The sequence below is a fragment of the Mobula hypostoma genome, chromosome 22 (genome assembly GCF_963921235.1).
Source record: "Mobula hypostoma chromosome 22, sMobHyp1.1, whole genome shotgun sequence".
Taxonomy (NCBI): Eukaryota; Metazoa; Chordata; class Chondrichthyes; order Myliobatiformes; family Myliobatidae; genus Mobula; species Mobula hypostoma.
Genome location: NC_086118.1, coordinates 28,477,122 through 28,498,747, shown reverse-complemented (window position 1 = coordinate 28,498,747; position 21,626 = coordinate 28,477,122). Strand labels below are relative to the sequence as shown.

The window sequence follows — 21,626 nt, the reverse complement described above, 5'->3', positions numbered from 1 at the left end:
TATTAAGAGATTCTACACTGTTGGTTTTGTTTCTAATGTACACTCTGCCGAGTGTTGCTGTAGACTTTTCATAGAATTGCCAGGGTTTACCTTCAGAGTGTCAGCGAGCTCTGACATCCCACAAAATATACTCGAGTCTTGGACTGCATTTCAGAATTCTGCCAGCTGTACTCCCAAAAACAAACCCTTGAATTGAATAGGGTTGTGACCAAAGGCAAGTCGCATTTTTCTTTTAATGATCTGCATTTGCAGTATCGTTTATTAACAGAATGATATGTTTTTAAATATGTTTGCAAAATAAATAAGAGTATATATTTTGAGAAATAATACCACAAATACAGGTATTTAAATAAAAAATATGACTTGCATTTCTCACAACCATTAACTCCCAGTTCAACTTAATGGTCCAGCTTAAAATCTACTGGCAGCATTGTACTTGGAAGTACAAGGCTTCAGCATCTTGATGGGATGCTGGAACTTGCCAGTACTTACAAGGCAAACCCAGGCAGTCCCATTCAAAAGGAACAGTAACACTTGGCGAAAGTATTTGAAAAAAAAAGAAACCAACGAAGTAAAACTTTTTAACATATGTTCCGTTTGTCATGGTGTAGAGGCTTTGAAATTCATTGGGTAGCTTGATTCCCTTCCCAGGATAATTTCAGTAGCACTTCCTTTTTCATCAGCTCTCTTCCCCATTTGAAACTTCTAGCTTTTTCAAGGCAAATTACAGCCTGAAAATGGAAAAATAAAAATCCTGACCAACAGCTCAGCTGAGACTCTTGCCCATGTTGTCCAATTTTTAAAATAATCCAGAATTTGGACTTGATCCATTAGAATTCCAATGGCAACACCCAGTCTCAGAAACAAAAATCTGCACTTCCAGTGTTTTCACACTAAGACTGCTTTGCATAGCAGAACAAATGAGTTAAGTCAAATGTGCGCACAATATCTAAAAGTTGCAAAGTTAAAAATAATGTTGCTATGAGCATACCAGACTCATGCCAAAAGTAGAGGAATTCAAATTACAAGCTGTGCTAGAATAGCCGGCCCGTGTTTCTTTGCTAGCTCGACCACTGAGAAAAACAAAACTAACACAAGGTCATGCCACCATCTGCAGGCTCTCTTCAGGTTAAATACTACACTGAATGAAGAACGTATCCACGTCTTTCATCTTTGCTTGCTGAAAATCCTGGAGTTTACACCTAAACCACACCTCACCACCACCTTCAGAGCTGGGGATAAACTATAAACACTGTCTCAACTAAAGAACAAAAAAATTCTAGACTGTTATTGGCCCTTAACTGACCTAAAAGTCTACTCTACAGGGAAACCTAAGTACCAACTATACTAATGCCATGCCCAACCAAGATTTTAATGCTGTTATGCGGAGATTGTACTTTCCATCACCTCACAATACTGACAGTAGAACATTAGCACTTTAAATTGTTCTGCTATGCTTTAAGTTGGCAGACAGACAGAAATCAGGCGCAAAGGATGACTTATTTCAGCATTTATGCATTTTCCAATCCTTGTGTTGATGAAGCTGCTCATCTCAGCAAGCTGAAATGAAATGAGACACCAGCCTGAAACAAGAAGCTTCTGGAAGTCAAAGTGCTGCACTAATGCCAATAATGAAGTTCCCAGCAAGAATTTTCCACAGAAGAATAAGGAGCACGGTGTTCAATAGCAAGTGGGCGATGATTTTGCTTTTTTTTGTATCAGTTAAGGGATATTGTTCCATTTCAGATTCTTTAAATAATGATCCTTCAAGGTAAACAATAAAGTATCATTTTGAGATTGAAATTTTTTTAACCAAATCTGAAATCACCATGAAATGACAATTGCCATGTCAAAATACGAACAATTAAAAAAATAGAAGTATTTAAAGCAATTCAGGTGGAAAATGGAAAATCAAAACCACATGACACATTGAATATAAAGAATTAAACCAATCACAGAAGAGTGTTTTGTTCACTATGGCTTTCAATGCAAGAGAGGATAAAGATACAGTGGAAACAATATTAGATTGTCTTTTTTATACCTGCATATCAAATAGTCTATAGATAGAAACAAATCTTGTTTATGCATTCCTAAAAGTAAAATACTGACAATCACACTAAGTGAGAGGTTGTTTGACATAATGATATTTGGCAACATTTTACCCTTGTAAGAGATGCAGAATATTTCAAGCATGTGATAAAACAAAACCATTTCCACGGAACCTCACCACCTATTTTTCTTCTTTCTTTAGGGCTACGGTTTGGCATTGCAATCTTGGAAATACAAGTAATTTAATCAAGCTAAAGATGGAAGTATTTACCTGTCCTAACACCTTGAACACTTGGTCTCAATTGCCTCCCTTTCCCGTAATCACACTCCTTATTCAGGGACCATGAAGTTCTGTGGACCTCTGAGTCAGTATTCTGGCATCCTGACAAATACTTACAACACACATCAAAGTTGCTGGTGAACGCAGCAGGCCAGGCAGCATCTGTAGGAAGAGGTGCAGTCGACGTTTCAGGCCGAGACCCTTCGTCAGGACTAACTGAAGGACTAACTGAACTCTTCCTTCAGTTAGTCCTGACGAAGGGTCTCGGCCTGAAACGTCGACTGCACCTCTTCCTACAGATGCTGCCTGGCCTGCTGCGTTCACCAGCAACTTTGATGTGTGTTGCTTGAATTTCCAGCATCTGCAGAACTCCTGTTGTTTTTTTTTTGACAAATACTTAACCACTTCAGCCATTGTAAAAAGCTAACGGCCAATTTCAAATTGATTTTAAAGCATTGGATATTAAAAGGATGAAGGGATGTTTGCCAAGTTTTTTCCATGGAAGCCAGCACTTTATGGCCAAAAAGGCAGAATTATTATGACTCAGTGCTCATCCCCGACTCATCGTCTGATCAAATAAACAAGTCCAGAAAGTATCACTTGTGTTCTACCGCTCAAACATTTTACCCTTGCTGGGTGCTAAAGACATTTAGCAGTCATGGGCTCATGACCGGGCCCTTACAAATTACATTTTCTGGGATGGTTTCAAAAGCCATTTCTTTTTCCATCAAATTTCTGAAATTCCATGCCCCACATCTTTCCAAATCCTAAACCATTTCAAGTTAATATGATCTCAGATCCCTTATAGTGATAATAAAAGCATGACACTTCAACTTGCTCATTCCAAGCTAAGCCCAACTGGCTTACTCAATGACTTTGCACAGACATCTCAGCCTTAGTCAAAAGCCTATGATTGAAAGCTAGCTCCTTCAGTTCTTTGGAAGTCAGATTTCGAAGCCTGACAACATAAGATAAAATTGCAACAAACAAAGATGTGAAGAGCTATCAGCAAGGTCGAATAATTCAACACAGAAATCAATAGAAGGAAATGGAATCTACATTATCTGCATTTAAGTAAATACTTAAGTGAAGTAGGAGCAAATCTTAAAGGCATCTTCAAACTTCTGGGAGCAATTACGTATCACGATACACTAATCAGCTCACATACAATACTACCGCCAGATGAGTCCCTATTTAAATATAAAAAAATTTAAACTTCTTAAAAGTCAATTATATTCATAATACTCAAGACTGTAGAAATTGTACCACACCAAGAGTCTAAAATGCCACCCACCCTCTCCAAATTTATTACACACACTCTACATGCCTCCTTGAAATTAATTAGTTTTTCTTCCCTAACCCCAAATTGGTTCTGTTCTGTCCATTTGTAATAACATGGTTGCAGTGTAGGAAAAGGGGAAAACGTAATAGATATGAGAATAAGATTTTAAAATAAAGTTACAAGTAACTGTACTCCCCAAGGTAGACAAAACCCAAGATTACCACCTGCACACATGATATTAAGCCTTCTTTATGATCAGAATCAAGCTTCTGATCTTTGAATAAATGGTCATTTTGAACAATTGAGAGAAACTGTTACCATATTTCACAAAGCAAATGTAAAAAAAACATGCTGTATTTCATGGCATTACACAAAAGAAACGCTGCGTTTAATAGCAGCTACTCCTATAGTTTATTTGTGGCTTGACTGGCCAACCTTTTTAATTAGGCTTGACCAAACTTTTTTTTAATATTTCACAGTTGCAAATTGTTAAGCACGGCCTCCAAGTACTTCTTCAAGTAAATCCTCCAGATCCATCAGGCTACCATGTCATAGATAACTTAATTTTTCCATTAAAATTCCTGAGCAACAGCCGAATAATTCCTTACAGAATGTCCAGAAAATACTGGCAGGAAATGACTGAATTATGTAGGAGAGGTGCCTTTTAGGCTCTTATTTGGGGATTAAGAGGATATTCATGAATAAATATTAACTCACAGAATTAAAGAAAAAAAGCTAATTTCGTCAAATTGCTTTACTGTATCTTATACCACAATACAAAATCAAAAAGGTCTTTAAATTCTGATGTACCCTAATATATTTGGGAGTGGCAATTCAGTTGTGGACCTCCCACTGCCACCTCATTTTATTAGTTAATTTCTCAGGGTGTGGGAATCACTGATGCTCCCCTAATTGATCTTTCTGAAGAGTTCTGAGTATTAGTACTAGAATCAATAGTCAAATAGAACTCATAAGAAAAATCTGAGACCTCAGAATCTTTGGTAATATCTTCACCCCTTCTATGGATGCTCAGTTATTGTACATAGGTGTATGGTTGTGAGGATGGTACAGGAAAATGGTAAGGTTATATATTAGATTAGTTATTATTTTACTGCATAGGAAAGATAGTACAACATACTATACAGTCTACTTCTGTTCCTGTTTTGCACGATACATGGCAAGACTAGTACATAGAGCAGGGGGTTCCCAACTACTTTTAACGCCATTGACCCCAACCATGAACTGAGGGGTGTGTGAACACCAGATTGGGAACCGCTGACCTAGAGGGAATTTTAGTAATTCGGTTAAGGCTGATCTCCACTTGGTCTCTTATTATGGCCACTTTGAAACTATGGTGGTCCACACATCCACCATCTTCCCCTTCATAAGCTGACAAATTGTCTCCATTCTGTTCATTTCAGTGTGCCTTACCAGTTTCTGAATATAACCTCACTGCCTCTAACCAACATGTTCCAATAACTTAAACACTTGGACCCTGGATGCACTAATAAAAGTTGTTGCTGTCAAAGATAAAAGCCAGTCATTTCACTGAACCATGGTAACCTTTGGACTGGCCTTAGCTAAACATTAATGTGTGCAAGAGATATCGTGTGCAATGTGTTATTCAGCATAAATTGTAAAACTGATTTAATAGAATTAAAAACTCAGACTTTGAACACTTCGACATCTTACTACTGATGCAAAACAACAAATTCCCATAAGTGACGTATGAGTGCGATAATAAACCTGATTCCGATTTTCCCATAGTTGAAAGCAACCCACAGACTTAAGGCTCTGTCTTATCTTCAAACCACCTGGTTTCACATGCAAAGGATGCAGGCTGATTTTTATCCAGAGCATTTTACTACCACCCCGATGCATGATTTTGACATAAATGAAGTATCAAGTTTCACTGTACTTAGATCAAAGTATGGATTTTGCACATAATTTACTGTCTATTAATTGAAATGGAACTTCGAATGACAGACACAGACTCAAAATGTGTGAGAGCAAAGATTAGAGGGAAGAAAAAAATTGACACTGAAAGTGTCAGTGAAGGACATTGGTGAGTCCAGATGACTTTTATCCCAAAGTCTGAGGTACGTGAGATTATTGCAGATGCCCCAACTATAATCCAGTATACTCCCTATTTCAAAACCATTCTTTAGCTTAAAAAACACATAGAACTGCACATGGTCCTGCACTGTTACAGAAAGCCAAAATATAAGAAAACATTCTAGGTGAACTATTCTCTAGCAAATAAATGCAGAATGTTTCAGTACAGAGATAAAACGCCACCTTAAACATTTCTAGCTGATTGGTGGGAGGCAGCCTAGACTGGTCTAACCATATCTGAGAGACCCAAATTAATATTTTATCTATAATGAGGGATAATATATTAAATACATGGACTTCCAAAGAGCTTTTGGTATCATAGACAGCACAATTGTAGAGCTGCTGCAACACAGCTTCGGCAACTGAGGCCGATCCTGATCTCTACTGCTGTTCGTGTGGAGTCCGCACATTCTCCTTGTGATTACGCAGCCCTTCTCCCACATCCTAGGAGGCATACAGGTTGCAAGATTAATTGGCCAGTGTAAACCATCCCTAGTGTGTAGGTGAGTAGTGGAATCTATGTTTGAAGGAAATGTAGGAAAAAAAAAAGAAAGGCATTATTTAAGGGTAAATGGAAATGGTCATTTGATGGTTGGTATGAACTTGGTAGGCAGAAGTATCTATTTCTACCTTCAGGAAGATTGAAGCATCGAGGCGAATGCGTTGGAGGTCAGCAGTCACTCTGCATGGAGGCCATGGGGTCAGCAGGGGCTGGTAGCCGGGACAATGCAGCTTTCGGACCCAGGAACGAGTTCGTGCAGCTGCTCTCCTTGATGCTGATGGGAGGATACTTTCGAAATTCTGAGAACTATGTGATTTATTTGTGTAGTTTGTACTGGTCTGCTTCCGATATCTCTGTTCTCTTTCCTGTTGATTGGTGGGTGTGTGATATGTAACGCTGTGCGAGGGAAGGGTTGGGAATTTGGGGTCTGCTGTTCTTCCTGGCATTTTTCTTTATGGGCGACTTTTTTTGTGTGTGTGAGAGAGGAGTTGGGGTTTGATGCAATTGCCGCTGATCTTTTTTGCAAAAAGGGGGCGTTGTTGATGTATTTGTCACTTTTTGTTGCGAGGGAAGGGGTTGGGGGTTGAGGGTGTTGACGTTCTAGTTGCCGATTTCCAGATGGGCGATCTGTTAATTTTTTGTGCAAGGGAGGGAGCTGGGGAGTTTGGTGTTTAATGATCCAGCTGCCATTTTCCGTGTGGGCAGTCTGTTAGCTTTTTTTCCCTGTGAGCGAGGGGTTTGACATTTGCAAGTTTTGTTTCTTTTTCTTTTTTTGTGTGTGTGTGGGGGAGTGGATGTCTTCTTTCAACAATTCCCATGGTTTTTCTGTATTCCATGGCTGTCTGGAGAAGATGATTATCAGAATTGTACGATATCATATTGTACATGCATGCTTTGACAATAAAATGACCCCTTGCTGACAGAAAGTTGAGCTTTAAGGGATGATTTACTTTCCCTACTCACACGTAAAAAGCTAAGGGCACAACACTCTGGGAATGGAAACGAGATGGCAGCTAATATCTTTATATCGGTATCTCGGACACAGCACTATCAGAATCAGCCTCTGGTACCATGAATCATGGAGTCTAACAAATGATGCTCCCTGCAGTGCTCACAGTTGTTTAGTACAAACCAATTCTTAACAACAGGCTGGACTCATTGGCTTCTTGGTTAGACTGCAACTCAAAGTGGTTTTGGGCAATTTGTGGCACAGGGAGTTAATCACACCAGACTACTACATGATATGTGCTCAGCCGTATAGGAGACTGCTGCATGCTCCCACTCCCACCTTTTCCTTCACTTCCATGGTAGGCTTTTCTAAGGCTCTTTCGAGAAGAGTTCTTTGGATATTGACAGTTTTTCCAGCAGTCAACTTTCAGCTTTGCACACAATCATCTTTAGGAACTGGGGGGCATGCCTTATGAGAACAGGTTGAGAGAACTCGGTCTTTTCTTCTTGGAGCGATGGAAGATGAGAGGTGACCTGACAGAGGTGTATAAGTTGATGAGAGGCATTTATCATGTGGATAGTCAGAGGCTTTTTCCCAGGGCTGAAATGGCTAGCACGAGAGGGCACAGTTTTAAGGTGTTTGGATGTACGTACAGAGAAGACGTCAGGGTTAAGTTTTTTCTTTACGCAGAGTTGTGAGTGCGTGGAATGGGTTGCTGGCAATGGTGGTGAAGCTGGATACAACAGGGTCTTTTAAGAGACTCCTGGATAGCTACATGGAGCTTAGAAAAATAGAGGGCTATGGGTAACACTAGGTAATTTCTAAGGTCAGGACATTTTCGGCACAGCTTTCTGGGCCGAAGGGCCTGTATTGTGCTGTAGGTTTTCTATGTTTCTAACTACATATAAACTTGGTAAAGGAGGACATGTGGACAAGGAAATTTACACACAGTTTCACAAATGTTTTCAGAATATCCAAATGGACATATACATCATAACAACACGTTTAGTACACCAAGGGAGAATTAATCAATTTTAAACTTATGATTACGACGGTCTTAAACCATTTAGAACATGAGTAGAATGGGTGAATATGGACCATGTAAAGGGAAAAGGGATTCGTTTCATTTGGCATCATTGTTGGCCAAAGGAACTGCTCCTGTGCTCTATTCTTCTGTGTTCTATTAAGATTAAGACCCATTTAAACTGTTAGTTTAAAAAAATAAAACCTAAAACAGTGAAAAATCAAATAATCCACTTAACTAAGCTAAATGTTAAAAGACCTAATTAATTTACCTAACCTTGAGTGGCCCTTCTACTCCATTGAAATCAATGGGAAAGCTGGCCTTGTCCCTGGATTCAGCATCCGCAACTGAGGAATCATTGTTACCTCAGACTCTTTTGAGCACAGAATAAGAATCAGGTTTAATGTCACTGGTACATGTCGTGAAATTTGCTGTTTTGAGACAGCACCACATTGCAATATATAATAATTTTTAAAACTATACAAATTACAATAAGAAATACTGTGGGTATTCACAGAACTCTCAAAAAGAGAGCAAAAAAAGAGTTAAGTACTATTCATTATTTTGTAGTCCAGTGAGAAAATGGCAGAGGAGAAGCTGTTCCTGAAACATTGAGCATGTGTCTTCAGGCTCTTGTATCTCCTCCTCAATGATAGCAAAGAGGGCATGTCCTTGGTGATGGGGGTCCGTAATGTTGGATGATGCCTTCTCGAGGTATCGCCTTTTTGAGGTGTCCTCGATTCTGGGGAGGCTACAGCCCGCGTTGGAGCTGACTGAGTTTACAACTTTTTGCAGCTTTTTTTGATCCTGTGCAATGGCCCCTCCATACCAGTTAGAAGTCTCTCCAAAATACACCTGTAGAAATTTGCAAGAGTCCTTGTGATATACCAAGTCTCCTCAAATTCCTAATGAAGTATAGTCACTGCCATGCCTTCGTTGCAATTGCATCAATATGTGGGATCCAGAATTGATCTTCAGAGATGTTGACACCCAGGATCTTGGATCTTGAAATGTTTTACCCTTTCCAATGCTGATCTCTCAATGAAGAATGGTGTGTTTTCCCTTGACTTCCCCTTCCTGAAGTTCGCAATCAATTTCTTGGTCTTACTAACGTTGAGTGTGATGCTGTTGATGCGACAAAACTCAAAATCTATCTTGCTCCTGTACGCCTCCTTATCACTATCTGAAATTCGGCCAGCAACAGTTGAGTCATCAGCAAATTTATAGATGGTGTTTGAATTGTGCCAAGCTACACAATCATGGGTGTAGAGAGAGTGAAGCAATGGGTTAAGCACACATTGTTGAGTGTCAGCAAGGAGGAGATGTTATTTCTGATCCACAGAGAGTAGTCTCCCAATGAGAAAGTAGTCAAGAATCTTTATGCAGAGGAAGGTACAGATGCCCAGGTTCTTGTGTTTGTTGACTAGACTGTGTTGCGCGCTGAGCTGTCATCAATAAACAGGAGTTTGACACAGGTATTACTATTGAAAAGGTGATCCATGGCCGAGTGGAGAGCCAGTGAGACTGCATCTGCTGAAGACCTATTGTGGTGATTGGCAAGTTGCAACAGGTCCAGGCCCTTGTTTAAGTAGGAGTTAATTCTGGCCACGGCCAGCTTCTCAAAGCACTTCATCTCAAGAGATGTGAATGCAACTGGGTGTTCGTCACTGAGGCTGCTCACCCTGCTCTTCTTGGGGGACAAAAATTGTCATCCTTATGAAGCAGATGGGAACCTCAGGACTGCAGCAGTAGGAGATTGGCATTGTCCTTGAACACTCCTGCCAGCTGGACGACACAAGTTTTCTATGCCCAACCAGACACACCATCAGTCCTGACGCCTTGCGAGAATTCACCCTCTTGAAAGATGTTCAAACGTCGGCCTCTGACACAGTGATCTCAAGGTCACCCGATGCTGCAGGGATTCGTAGAGGTGTTGTTTTTATTCTCCCTTTCAAAGATGCATAAAAGACGTTGAGCTCATCTGGGAGTGAAGCATCACAGCCATTAATGACGTGAAGTTTCGCCTTGTAGGAAGTAATTGCCTGCATACCCTCAAGTTTGGGACCACCTTATTCCCATGCACTTGGATTGCAAGGCAAAGTTGCTGACAGTCAAATGAGTAGCATTGGAAAATAGAACCAGCTTTACCAAGATTTCCATAGAAAACTGCAGTATGGTTCTCGCAGATCCCTGCCTGCGGCTAAAAGTAGGTAAACCGCCTTTTGTAAACATAGCAACTGTTTTGAAGTAGCGCTGTGAGGCAGGATGGGGCTGGTGGGGGGGGGGATTCGAATACAGTAGCTGTTGAGACCCACACACCTCAGCCTTGCCACATTCCCTTCCATTGCCAACATAGTTGAGGAAAAAGTATTTGTATTTTTGATTACTAATTTAATTGGTTCAGCACAACACTGTGGGTTGAGGGGCCTGTTCCTGTGAAGCACTGTTCTATGTTGTATTTGCAAAATAAATTGACCTACATTAGAAGTTAGTGTCTGGGAGTAGGGCGATTTCTTCTGGTACAGCCTAGGAATAGACGCCCGTGTAAAGCATTGCCAAGACCTGTTTAAGCCCGGTCCATAGTCAGGCAAGCTGAGCCACACCCTATTAAAGGGTAGACACAGTAATTAGCAACATGCAAATGTGATGTCTGCTTATAATATGCTCCATTCTAACCAGCAGATGTGAAAGATATTTAGAACACATTCTGTATGGTGATAAACAAAAGTCAGGCAATAGTGTAATGTCTGGGCTCTGGAAAGGGTTGTAGAACAGAAAAGACCAAGGGATACTGGTAGACAGCTCCCCGACAGTGGCAACACAAGTTGGAAGCATTGTGAAGGTGGAATTTGGGATGCTTACCTTCATCAATCAGGGCAAGGAGTTGGGGTGCCGTGTTACAACTGTACAAAAAGTTATGAGACCATACATGGAGTATTGTGTGCAATTCCAGTTATCCAGATATAGGAGTGTTGTCATTTGGCAAGGAAGGGTGCACAGGAGATTTACAAGTACGTTAGCAGGACTGGATGGGGTGGAACTATTTTTCTCTAGATCTTGATGGGCATCGATCAGGTGCATGGTCAAAGTCATTTTCCTAGGATAAGATTATGTGAAGATTTGGCATGACGTAAACCTTCGATAAACTTCTTTAAAGGTGTAGTAGAGAGTATATTGACTGGTTGCATCATTGCCTGGTATGGAAACAATAAAGCCCTAGAATGGAATATCCTACAAAAAATGGATACTAACATACCATCATGGGTAAAGCCCTCCCCCCCCCCATTGAGTACATCTACACGGAGGGCTGTCGCAGGAAAGCAGCGTCCATCAAGGACCTCTAGGCCATGCTGTCTTCTCACTGCTGCCATCAGAAGGTGGTATAAGAACCTCAGTACCCATACAACCAGGTTCAGGAACAGTTATTACCCCTTGACCATCAGGTTCTTGAAACAGAGGACATAACTTCACTTGCCCCATCACCGAACTATTTCCATAACCTATGGACTCACTATCAAGGATCCTTCATCTCATGAAGTTCCTTAAGGTTGTCATAGCTGAAGGAGATAGGGGGATAAGCTCCCATTACCTATTAAATGTTCCCAGTGGTGTGCATCTCAAATTGCCTCTGACAACCAAATCCAGTATCTGGCCTTCATATGTGGCTTAGCTACTAAGCCCGGCAGAACAGTTTCTAACGACAGGAGAAGTGCTAAGGTGGGTTGCTGTTCACTTCGGCCAGATGGGACTTGACAGCCGTGGTTGGCAGCCTACCTGGGAGAAGGAATACTCTGATCTCAAGCCTTTGTGACCTTGTGGCTATACCCATTCATGGGGAAGGCTTCAGTAGTACACCCTGAGGAAAAATCCAGAGCTGGAGTCTCTAAGGCAGTTGTACATTGACTTAAATCCTGACTGGCAACTCGTGCGACACCCCGGTACCAAAATACATCTGCTCTGCCATTCCTTTGGATTCATCAGCTATGTGGGGAGTGGAAGCCAGCTGCATGGGCAACAGCTTGCTCTCCATATCGTACTGCCCTGGCTTGCCTACCGGCTTGTATAGACAGCTAGGACACAACACCCATGGTCAACCCTGATCAATAAAGGGCCTAATCTTAATCATCTCATGTTCTCAATATTCATTGCTTATTTTTCTCCTTTTGTATATCACAGTTTGTTGTCTTTTGCACATTAGCTGTTTGTCCGTCCTGCTGGGTGCAGTCTGTCGTGTTTCTTGGATTCTGTGTAAGCTCGCAAGATGAAACTCAGGGTTGTACACGGTGGCATACATGCACTCTGATAATAAATTTACTTTGAACGTTGAAGTGGGTCTAAAATTTAGAGAGTATAGGTTTAAGTCAAGAGTGGCATGAGTTTAAAAAGGAACCTGAAGGACAAGAATTTCACACAGAACATGGTGGGTACTTGGCACAACATGCCAGAGCAAGCTATAGAGGCAGGTACAGTGATAATGTTTGATGCAATTATAATGTTTATAGACACTTGGATGGTTACAAGGATAGGAAATGGCAAGTTGGATATGGGTCAAATGCTGACCAATGGAACGAGCTCAAATAAACATCTTGGTCAGCATGGACAAATTGAACCAAAAGGCTTATTTCTGTTGCCATATGACACGGAGAAAAGGAAGATGTGGGTCTGATTCGCTGATTCAATTAGATTGCTTTGACAGGTACAGGAAACAAAAAGACTAGGGGAAATACCATGCTTGTTATCCAGGCAATTTGAGTTCAAGGGATGAAAAATTGCACCAGCCTTATCATATCACATCCAGAGCAAGGTGATTAGCTCTATAATTATCAGCATTGAATACTGCGGTCAGATTCCCTGACATTCACAAGATCACTGGCAAGGGGAAGAATACAGACTTAATGCAAGCAAGTGAAATTAATGTGAATAAACAGACTGGTCAGCACAGATGTAGTGGACAGAAAGGCATATTTCTATGCTGTATGACCCTATAAGTGTAACTTCAACATTTTCATTTCTATCAAGTGCAGTTTGATAACACATTTGTTCAGTTATTCAGGATATTTTATTAAAGTACCTGTGCTATTCAAATTCAGGTGATTGCTATTTATCCGACTGGCCTTATTTTGTGGTCTAGAAGCATCGAAAGCAGATGCCCCACCTGATACACACAACCCTTCTTCATGTGCAGTAGCATGGAAGTCAAGTCAAATGCAAACTCCATCAAATTATATCATTTCCAAGATGCTGTTTATTTATTTATCTATTGAGCTATAGCACTGAATTGGCATTTACAGCCCTTCAAGCCACTCCACCCAGCAACCCCTGATTGAACCCTAGCCTATTCATGTATTCAAATTACAATGACCAATTGATTCTGGGAGGAAACCTGTGTGGTCATGGGGAGAATGTACAAACTCTTTACAGACAGTGGCTGGAATTGAACCCAGATCGCTGATACTGTAAAGCATTGTGCTAACCACTACGCTATGGTGCTGCCCACATTCAACCAACCGCCGTACATAAAAGTTGCTGGTGAACACAGCAGGCCAGGCAGCATCTCTAGGAGGAGGTACAGTCGATGTTTCAGGCCGAGACCTTTCGTCAGGACTAACTGAAAGAAGAGCTAGTAAGAGATTTGAAAGTGGGAGGGGGAGGGGGAGATCCGAAATGATAGGAGAAGACAGGAAAGGGAGGGATGGAGCCAAGAACTGGACAGTTGATAGGCAAAAGGGATATGAGAGAATCAAGGGACAGGAGGCCTAGGGAGAAAGAAAAGGGGGAGGGGGGGGAACCCAGAGGATGGGCAAGCGGTAGAGTCAGAGGGACAGGGGGAGAAAAAGGAGAGAGAGAGAAAGAATGTGTGTATATAAATAAATAACGGATGGGGTACAAGGGGGAGGTGGGGCATTAGCGGAAGTTTGAGAAGTCAATGTTCATGCCATCAGGTTGGAGGCTACCCAGACGGAATATAAAGTGTTGTTCTTCCAACCTGAGTGTGGCTTCATCTTTACAGTAGGGGAGGCCGTAGCCTCCAACCTGATGGCATGAACATTGACTTCTCAAACTTCCACTAATGCCCCACCTCTCCCTGGTACCCCATCCGTTATTTATTTATGTACACACATTCTTTTTCTCTCTCTCCTTTTTCTCCCTCTGTCCCCCTCACTATACCCCTTGCCCATCCTCTGGCTTTTCTCCCCCCCACCCTTTTCTTTCTCCCTAGGCCTCCTGTCCCATGATCCTCTCATATCCCTTTTGCCAATCAACTGTCCAGCTCTTGGCTCCATCCTTCCCCCTCCTGTCTTCTCCTATCATTTCGGATCTCCCCCTCCCTCTCCCACTTTCAGATCTCTTACTAGCTCTTCTTTCAGTTAGTCCTGACGAAGGGTCTCGGCCTGAAACGTCGACTGCACCTCTTCCTTGAGATGTTGCCTGGCCTGCTGCGTTCACCAGCAACTTTTATGTGTTTTGCTTGAAATTCCAGCGTCTGCAGATTTCCTCATGTTTGCGTTTTTAAATTCAACCAACCGACCTTAGAAGCATTCACTGTTACCAAGTCAAAGACCTTCAGAGGCCCTGGCAAGTAACACAAAGTGATGTGTTTTAACTATAGGGAAAAGCTGGAATGTTTCCAATAAGCATCTATGCTGGTGTTATAGCTCAACGGCCAGAATGGGAAGGGAACTTCCTTCACTCAACTGAAGAACAATAAAAAAGGGAATGATGTCTGTCATAACATCTGCCCCATTTCTCTGTAGTAGACTGTGCTTTACTCACAGGCAGCCCTTGAATGATCTGCTGTGCATCCTATTCCCAATTTCATATGTTATGTCAGCATGCATCAACCTCATTCATGACTGACTGTACAAACAATTAGCTCAAATGAAAAATTGCACCAGCTCTAATCAGAGTCCATTCTCATAATATGCACAATCATCTTGATCACTAACAAAAACACACCTTTAAAATTTTGTCTGACTCTCTGGGTACAGTAGAATAGATAGATAGATACTTTATTGATCCCAAAGGAAATTACAGTGTCTCAGTAGCATTACAAGTGCACAGATATACAAATATTAGATGAAAAGTAAGAAAGAATTAGAAAATAAGTTACCTCAAACAGGAGGAGGGAGGGTCATCATTTCCCCGGTTATAGGTTGACTCATTATAGAGACTAATGGCAAAGGGTAAGAATGACCTCATATAGCGCTCTTTGGAGCAGTACAGTTGTCTTAGTCTATTACTAAAAGTGCTCCTCCGTTCAGCCAAGGTGGCATGCAGAGGGTGAGAAACATTGTTCAGAATTGCCAGGATTTTCCGTAGGGGCCTTTGTTCTACCACAGCCTCCAGTGCATCCAGTTTGTTCCTATAACATAGCTGGCCTTTCTAATCAATTCACTGAGCCTGTTCACATCACCCATGTTGATGCCATTGCCCCAGCACACCACCACATAGAAGATTGTACTGGTGACAACAGACTGGTAGAGCATGTGAAGGAGAGGCCTGCATATTCCAAAGTCTCCTCGGGTCCTTTGGGCGGCCTTGGGAAATGTCCATTATTTCATACCTAATCGACTGAATTAATGGAACTCTTTTTGGAATCAGAACATTTACAGACTCACATCAAATCCAAGCTTTAAATGTGTTGTTGAGGTTGATAAGTGGTCTAATAGAGAATTAATACTGCAATATCAGAGTTCCTGCAATTAAAGAACCAAAGTGTGCCGCCTCTTTCTAATTTAATCAGAAGTAAATTTGGGAAAGGAGCTGTAGACATACTCCTAGTAGTTGCCCAGAATACTTCCCTTAACTTTCATAAGACCCAGTAAGTTTTATTTCATTCAGCTGAATGTGTCACACCCAAAGGAGCCCCTGTGCTTTCTGTGTTAATATGACACTTGAAATGCTAATTCATTGCTCTGTAATACTTGTGGGAATCCTGAGAACTGAAAGGCCAATATAATTACACAATTTCTAATTTTTCAAGTTGTCCTTGCCTAAGCTGAGATCACTGCAAGTTTAATTTCAGCCAAATTTCTCTGAGAATTTGTCCAGCCTTAAACTGCAGCCTGTAGAAATCTGAATATGATTTCAGATGTCATTTTAAAATGAGCCAGCCTTCATTTGTCAGAAACAACCTCCGTTCCAAACAGACATAGTGAGGAATTTTTAAAAAAAATTAACAGCTGCATTCTAGCAGCAAATTGTATTTATGACGAACTTAACAACAGTTCCTTGGGCTTGTAGAAATCTTCACTGTAGGTGTAACCAGTCAACAGTTTCAGGATTATTGATGTTGTTATAATTAAGTATTTAAATGCACTTTAAAGAAGATAATTCTATATGCACTGGAAACAAGATACTTCTAGTTCTAATATTTAAATTTTTATCGAGCAGACTCATGTTATTAAGTGGCAAGTGCCAACAGTTTCAATATTGACTCATTTGGTATACTAGAACACAAAGAGCAATTAAATTATGTTTCCTTGGTGCTAGGGTCATCAATAAATGAAGTAAATTAACTTATATTCAATTAGGTAAAAAAAACAGGCAGGGATCCACTCAGTGACAACTTGTATGCCTGGCCATTCAATTTCCTGCTTTTCACAGATCAGCAAGTCTGCTTGTACACACAGTACGTCATCATTGACCTTTCAGTCCTTATTTTTTTAGATCTACCTTTATAATTTGTCCACAATAGCTCTAATATTGCAATCAAGCAAGTAGTAGTTTCCCCATCTCCCCCACCCCCATCTATGTTTTCAGCTGAACCATTTACTCTGTATTGCGTGATAACAATGATTTGCGAATTTCAACAAAGCCCATGTTTGGTTAAAAGTCCCTTGCTTAAGCAAACTTTGAACTGTTCCCTAAATGCACTGGAGGGATTCCCTATTATGTCCTGAGAGAAATACAGCGCGCACAGAAACAGATAACATTCCCATTTCCTGCTCTTTACAAGAAGTTTCCTTACAATATTAGAAAGAAAGGAAGCAACAATTATCAGTTGTTGTAGAGTAGTATCCTGCAGGGGATGGGGAGGGGGTGCAGAGCAAAGTCAGAGCAAGAGCAGAATACTAAGGAATGACAACCAAGAATGCTGCTGTGAAGGATTAAATAACACACCGACTCCCTCTGATGCATTGCACAGAAATCTAAGGCTGCAGTTTCTAAACAGATTCGAGCTCTCGGTTTAAATTGATCTGCTTTTAACCATTATACTTAAACTTACACACACGCACACGCGAGTACATAAATTTGATCTAGTCTGTTTAAATTCAGATCTAAATATTATTCTGGTGAATTTAGAACGAAACAAAATCTGCACATATATCATCACTATCAACAGCAACCTTTAGAAGAGTTAAAATGAACACAGAATATTTTTATTTTCCAAACTTCCACAGCATAAATTACATATTAACGCGAGTTATCAGTTAGAATAGAGTCACAAACCTTCAAAATCTGATATAATCCCCTCCAACTGGTCATTTACTGATATGTCAGACATCTTCCTAAAAATACTGTCCGTCCCTGAATTAGTCTCACTCCAGACACAAATATCCCCCCCAAAAACAATACAATTCCACCAAGTTTTCTGGGGGGGGGAGGGAGCTGTGATGATGTTTTGTCTTCAGTACTCACTGAAACAACTTTTGGGACTTAAAGGAGGCTGGCTGCAGTGAAGTACGCCGAGCCAACCAAAGGCAAAGGCATGCAGGATGAATGAATAAGGCCCGCCCTCCTCCCTGACGCATGCAAAGACCAGTCAGGCACCTGATTGGTTGGGCGAGACGCCCATCAAAAATGCAGCCTGCTCCTCTGTGAATTCGAGTGCATCACCGATCTGGGAGGTAACAGCTTGGGGGCAGCACAGCATAGTCGCAGAAGAACACTGATGTTTAGTAGAAATGCTTAAAAAAGCTTTCAGGCCTTCCATGAGCTGCATTAAAAAAGTAGCAGCTGGAAAAACGATACTGAATTGGTATCAAAACTGTAATTTCTAGCTGAAAATACCAGGTAGCTGCAAATATTTATTAATTGATAGTATAACTTATTATGGCAAATGAACAATATTTTTGAAGGTTACAGTCTCCAGAGATAAATCTGTACCCACATCACTCACACCTTTTTGATCTCAGATCATAACCCTGATAAATAAGTACACATCCATTTCTTCAGTGTTACTGAGAAGAGTATAATCTAACAATCACTGCTTTAGAAGGGAAGAACAAGATCATTAATCTGTTAAATTTTTGTATGTAATGCACAGAAAAACGGTTGCCTCATTGAAATGAATTTGAGGCCTTTTTCCTGTTGCATCTATGTACCAATACAAAAGGCTGATGAGCATACATCATAGATTGATCCCATTAAAGAAAGTACCTAGAACATAGAATAGTACAGCACAGTACAGTACAGGCCCTTCGGCCCACAATGTTGTGCCGACCGTCAAACCCTGCCTCCCATATAACCCCCCCCCCACATTAAATTCATCCATATACCTGTCTAGTAGTCTCTTAAATTTCACTAGTGTATCTGCCTCCACCACTGGCTCAGGCAGTGCATTCCATGCACCAACCACTGAGTAAAAAATCTTCCTCTAATATCCCCCTTGAACTTCCCACCCCTTACCTTAAAGCCATGTCCTCTTGTATTGAGCAGTGGTGCCCTGGGGAAGAGGCGCTAGCTATCCACTCTATCTATTCCTTTTAATATCTTGTATACCTCTATCATGTCTCCTCTCATCCTCCTTCTCTCCAAAGAGTAAAGCCCTAGCTCCCTTAAGTTCTGATCATAATCCCTGAGCATCCTGGTAAATCTTCACAGTATCCTTTCCAATGCTTCCATATCCTTCCTGTAGTGAGGTGACCAGAACTGGACACAGTACTCCAAGTGTGGCCTAACCAGAGTTTTACAGAGCTGCATCATTACCTCACGACTCTTAAACTCTACCCTCGACTTATGAAAGCTAACACCCCATAAGCTTTCTTAACTACCCTAACAACCTTTGAGGCAACTTTCAGGGATCTGTGAACAGGGCCCACAGATCCCTCTGCTCCTCCACACTACCAAGTATCCTGCCATTTACTTTGTACTCTGCCTTGGAGTTTGTCCTTCCAAAGTGTACCACCTCACACTTCTCCAGGTTGAACTCCATCTGCCACTTCTCAGCCCACTTCTGCAACCTATCAATGTCTCTCTGCAATCTTTGACAATCCTCTACACTATCTACAATACCACTAAACTTTGTGTCATCTGCAAACTTGCCAACCCACCTTTCTACCCCCACATCCAGGTCGTTAATAAAAATCACAAAAAGTAGAGGTCCCAGAACCGATCCTTGTGAGACACCACTAGTCACAACCCTCCAACCTGAATGTACTCCCTCCACCACCACCCTCTGCCTTCTGCAGGCAAGCCAATTCTGAATCCACCTGGCCAAACTTCCCTGGATCCCATGCCTTCTGACTTTCTGAATAAGCCTATCGTGTGGAACTTTAGCTAATAATATTTTCAATATACATTGCTGATACGTCATTTATAAAATTTAGTTTGAATCACTATAATACGATTGAACTTGGCCCATTTCTTTCAGCATATACATTGTGAATCAGCTTCAACAGAAATATTCTTCTCATGGGGAATATCAATTATTCTAATCTGTTACATTTAAATAATTTGTAAAACTATCCAAAACAATAACGACATGCCTCATCAAGAATAAAAGAAACCCTTATAATCAGAACAGGCAAAGACATTTGGCAAGAGGTGTGGAAAACAAAGTAACTCAGACTAGGCACTACTCATGCTCAATTTTAGCTTTGCAGCAAAAATATTGTTTACACTAGTTTCCAAAGGTGAAAATGTGCAGTATATTTGAGCTAAAGTTCCATTATATGTAATCTGTTTTCTTTGCAGATTGTATGTAGTATATATTATATGCACACATTCACATTACATATATGTATCAGTTGTCCTTTTGCATTATTCACTTGATTTTTTTGTCTGAAGTTCTCCTGCAGTATTTTAATATTTACCAATTCATTAAAGCATTTCTGTATGTAGAATACTTCCTCACCATTTTAGTTGCTTACATGACCGATGGTTTAGAAGGAATCAACAGGAGGGTGCTATGGTTTGAGCCACATCTTGTCATGCTCCGGTCTGTAAAGTCCGCATTCCAACTCACGATCCGGTCCGTCGATTCCTTATTCCTGGTTTTCCTGTTTTCCCTTGTCCCATTGGGTGCCTTAATTGAGGCACCTGATTCTCGTTTTGGGCTGGCGTATAAATACCTCTCAAACCAAAGATTCACTGCTGGACTGTTCCCTTCCCCTCCCTTCTGAAGCCTCACCTGCATCCTTGTCTAGTTCAACCACTGGAGTGAGACTGGAGCCTTGCCACACCAAGATAAGGAACTATGTATCGTTGAGCTTGGAACTGTCTCTTTGTGTCCCCGTGTTTAGTGTCCGTGTCAAAGAAGAGTCCCAGCCCTAGGTCCTGTTCCCAAGGAGGGAACCTGACTCTGCGTAAAGCCCCGGCTCTAAGTCCTGGTCCCAAGAGGGGCGCCTGGCTCTGTGTTCTGTGTTCCAAGTTCCAGGCGCCGTATTCCAGTCCTGTCCAAGTCAAGTCTTCGTGTTCTCGTCCAGTCCAGGAGTCCCTCGGCAGTTTACTTTGGCAGTTCCCTCTGCAAGTGTCCTTGGCTGTCAACCCGGCCCTGCCTCCTAGAAAGGGCCCCGGCACTGCATCCCGAGGCGGAGTCCTGGCTCCGTACCCAAGAGCCTAACCAAGCCAAGAGCCTCGTCATGCCCTGTAATACCTCATCCTGTCCAAGAACCTCGTCCTGTCCAAGTCATGGTTTTGTGTTCTCGTCCAGTGCAGGAATTCCACATCCAGTCCTGTAGCCTAGCCACGTCCAGTCCTCACCTAGATCTGGAGTCCGAGCCCGAGTCAAGACCCAGGTTCCGGGTCCCTGTCCAGTCTCTGGCTCTGAGTCCTAGCCCAGGCTCCTAGTTCCAAGTTCCTTGTCCTGGTCCCACTTTCCTAGACCAAGTCCTAGCCCAGGCCCTGAATCCTAGTCTCGTCCAGGGCCTGTGTCAATGTCCAGTGTCATTTCTTCCTGACTCACCTTGCTATCTCGATAATCCTAGTCCTGTTTCTTGTACTTCAGTGTCTGTATCTTGCATTTGGTTCCACTCCCAACACCCCACGTATGAGACATATATTCAACAGTCCATAAACAACTACCTTTATGTTGCAGAGGAGATGAAGAATCGAAACCTTTGAGCAATGTAATTTCTATCGACTTCTACACAAAGCTTAAAACATTGTCAAAACTTTAATTTTCAATCAGAGCATCTTTCTATCAGATTCTATATTACATTTAGACAGGTAAATGTTAGGAAAAGCTTAGTGCAAGCATTC

At 41.5% G+C, this 21,626-nt stretch overlaps 1 protein-coding gene across 4 annotated transcripts in view; it reads right to left on the bottom strand.

Annotated features, from left to right (window-relative positions):
• The window catches only part of LOC134360240 (septin-9-like), a 341,520-nt gene that overhangs the window by 149,428 nt on the left and 170,466 nt on the right, over window positions 1–21,626 (bottom strand). Inside the window, exon 1 of one of the 4 annotated variants that reach the window (XM_063074343.1) lies at window positions 17,655–17,884. The exons of the other annotated variants lie outside the window; for them this stretch is intronic. Within the exon in view, the coding sequence (XP_062930413.1) occupies window positions 17,655–17,709 (55 nt within the window). The 5' untranslated portion in view covers window positions 17,710–17,884. Of the gene's footprint in view, window positions 1–17,654; window positions 17,885–21,626 lie in introns of those variants that run through there. 4 annotated transcript variants of the gene reach the window in all.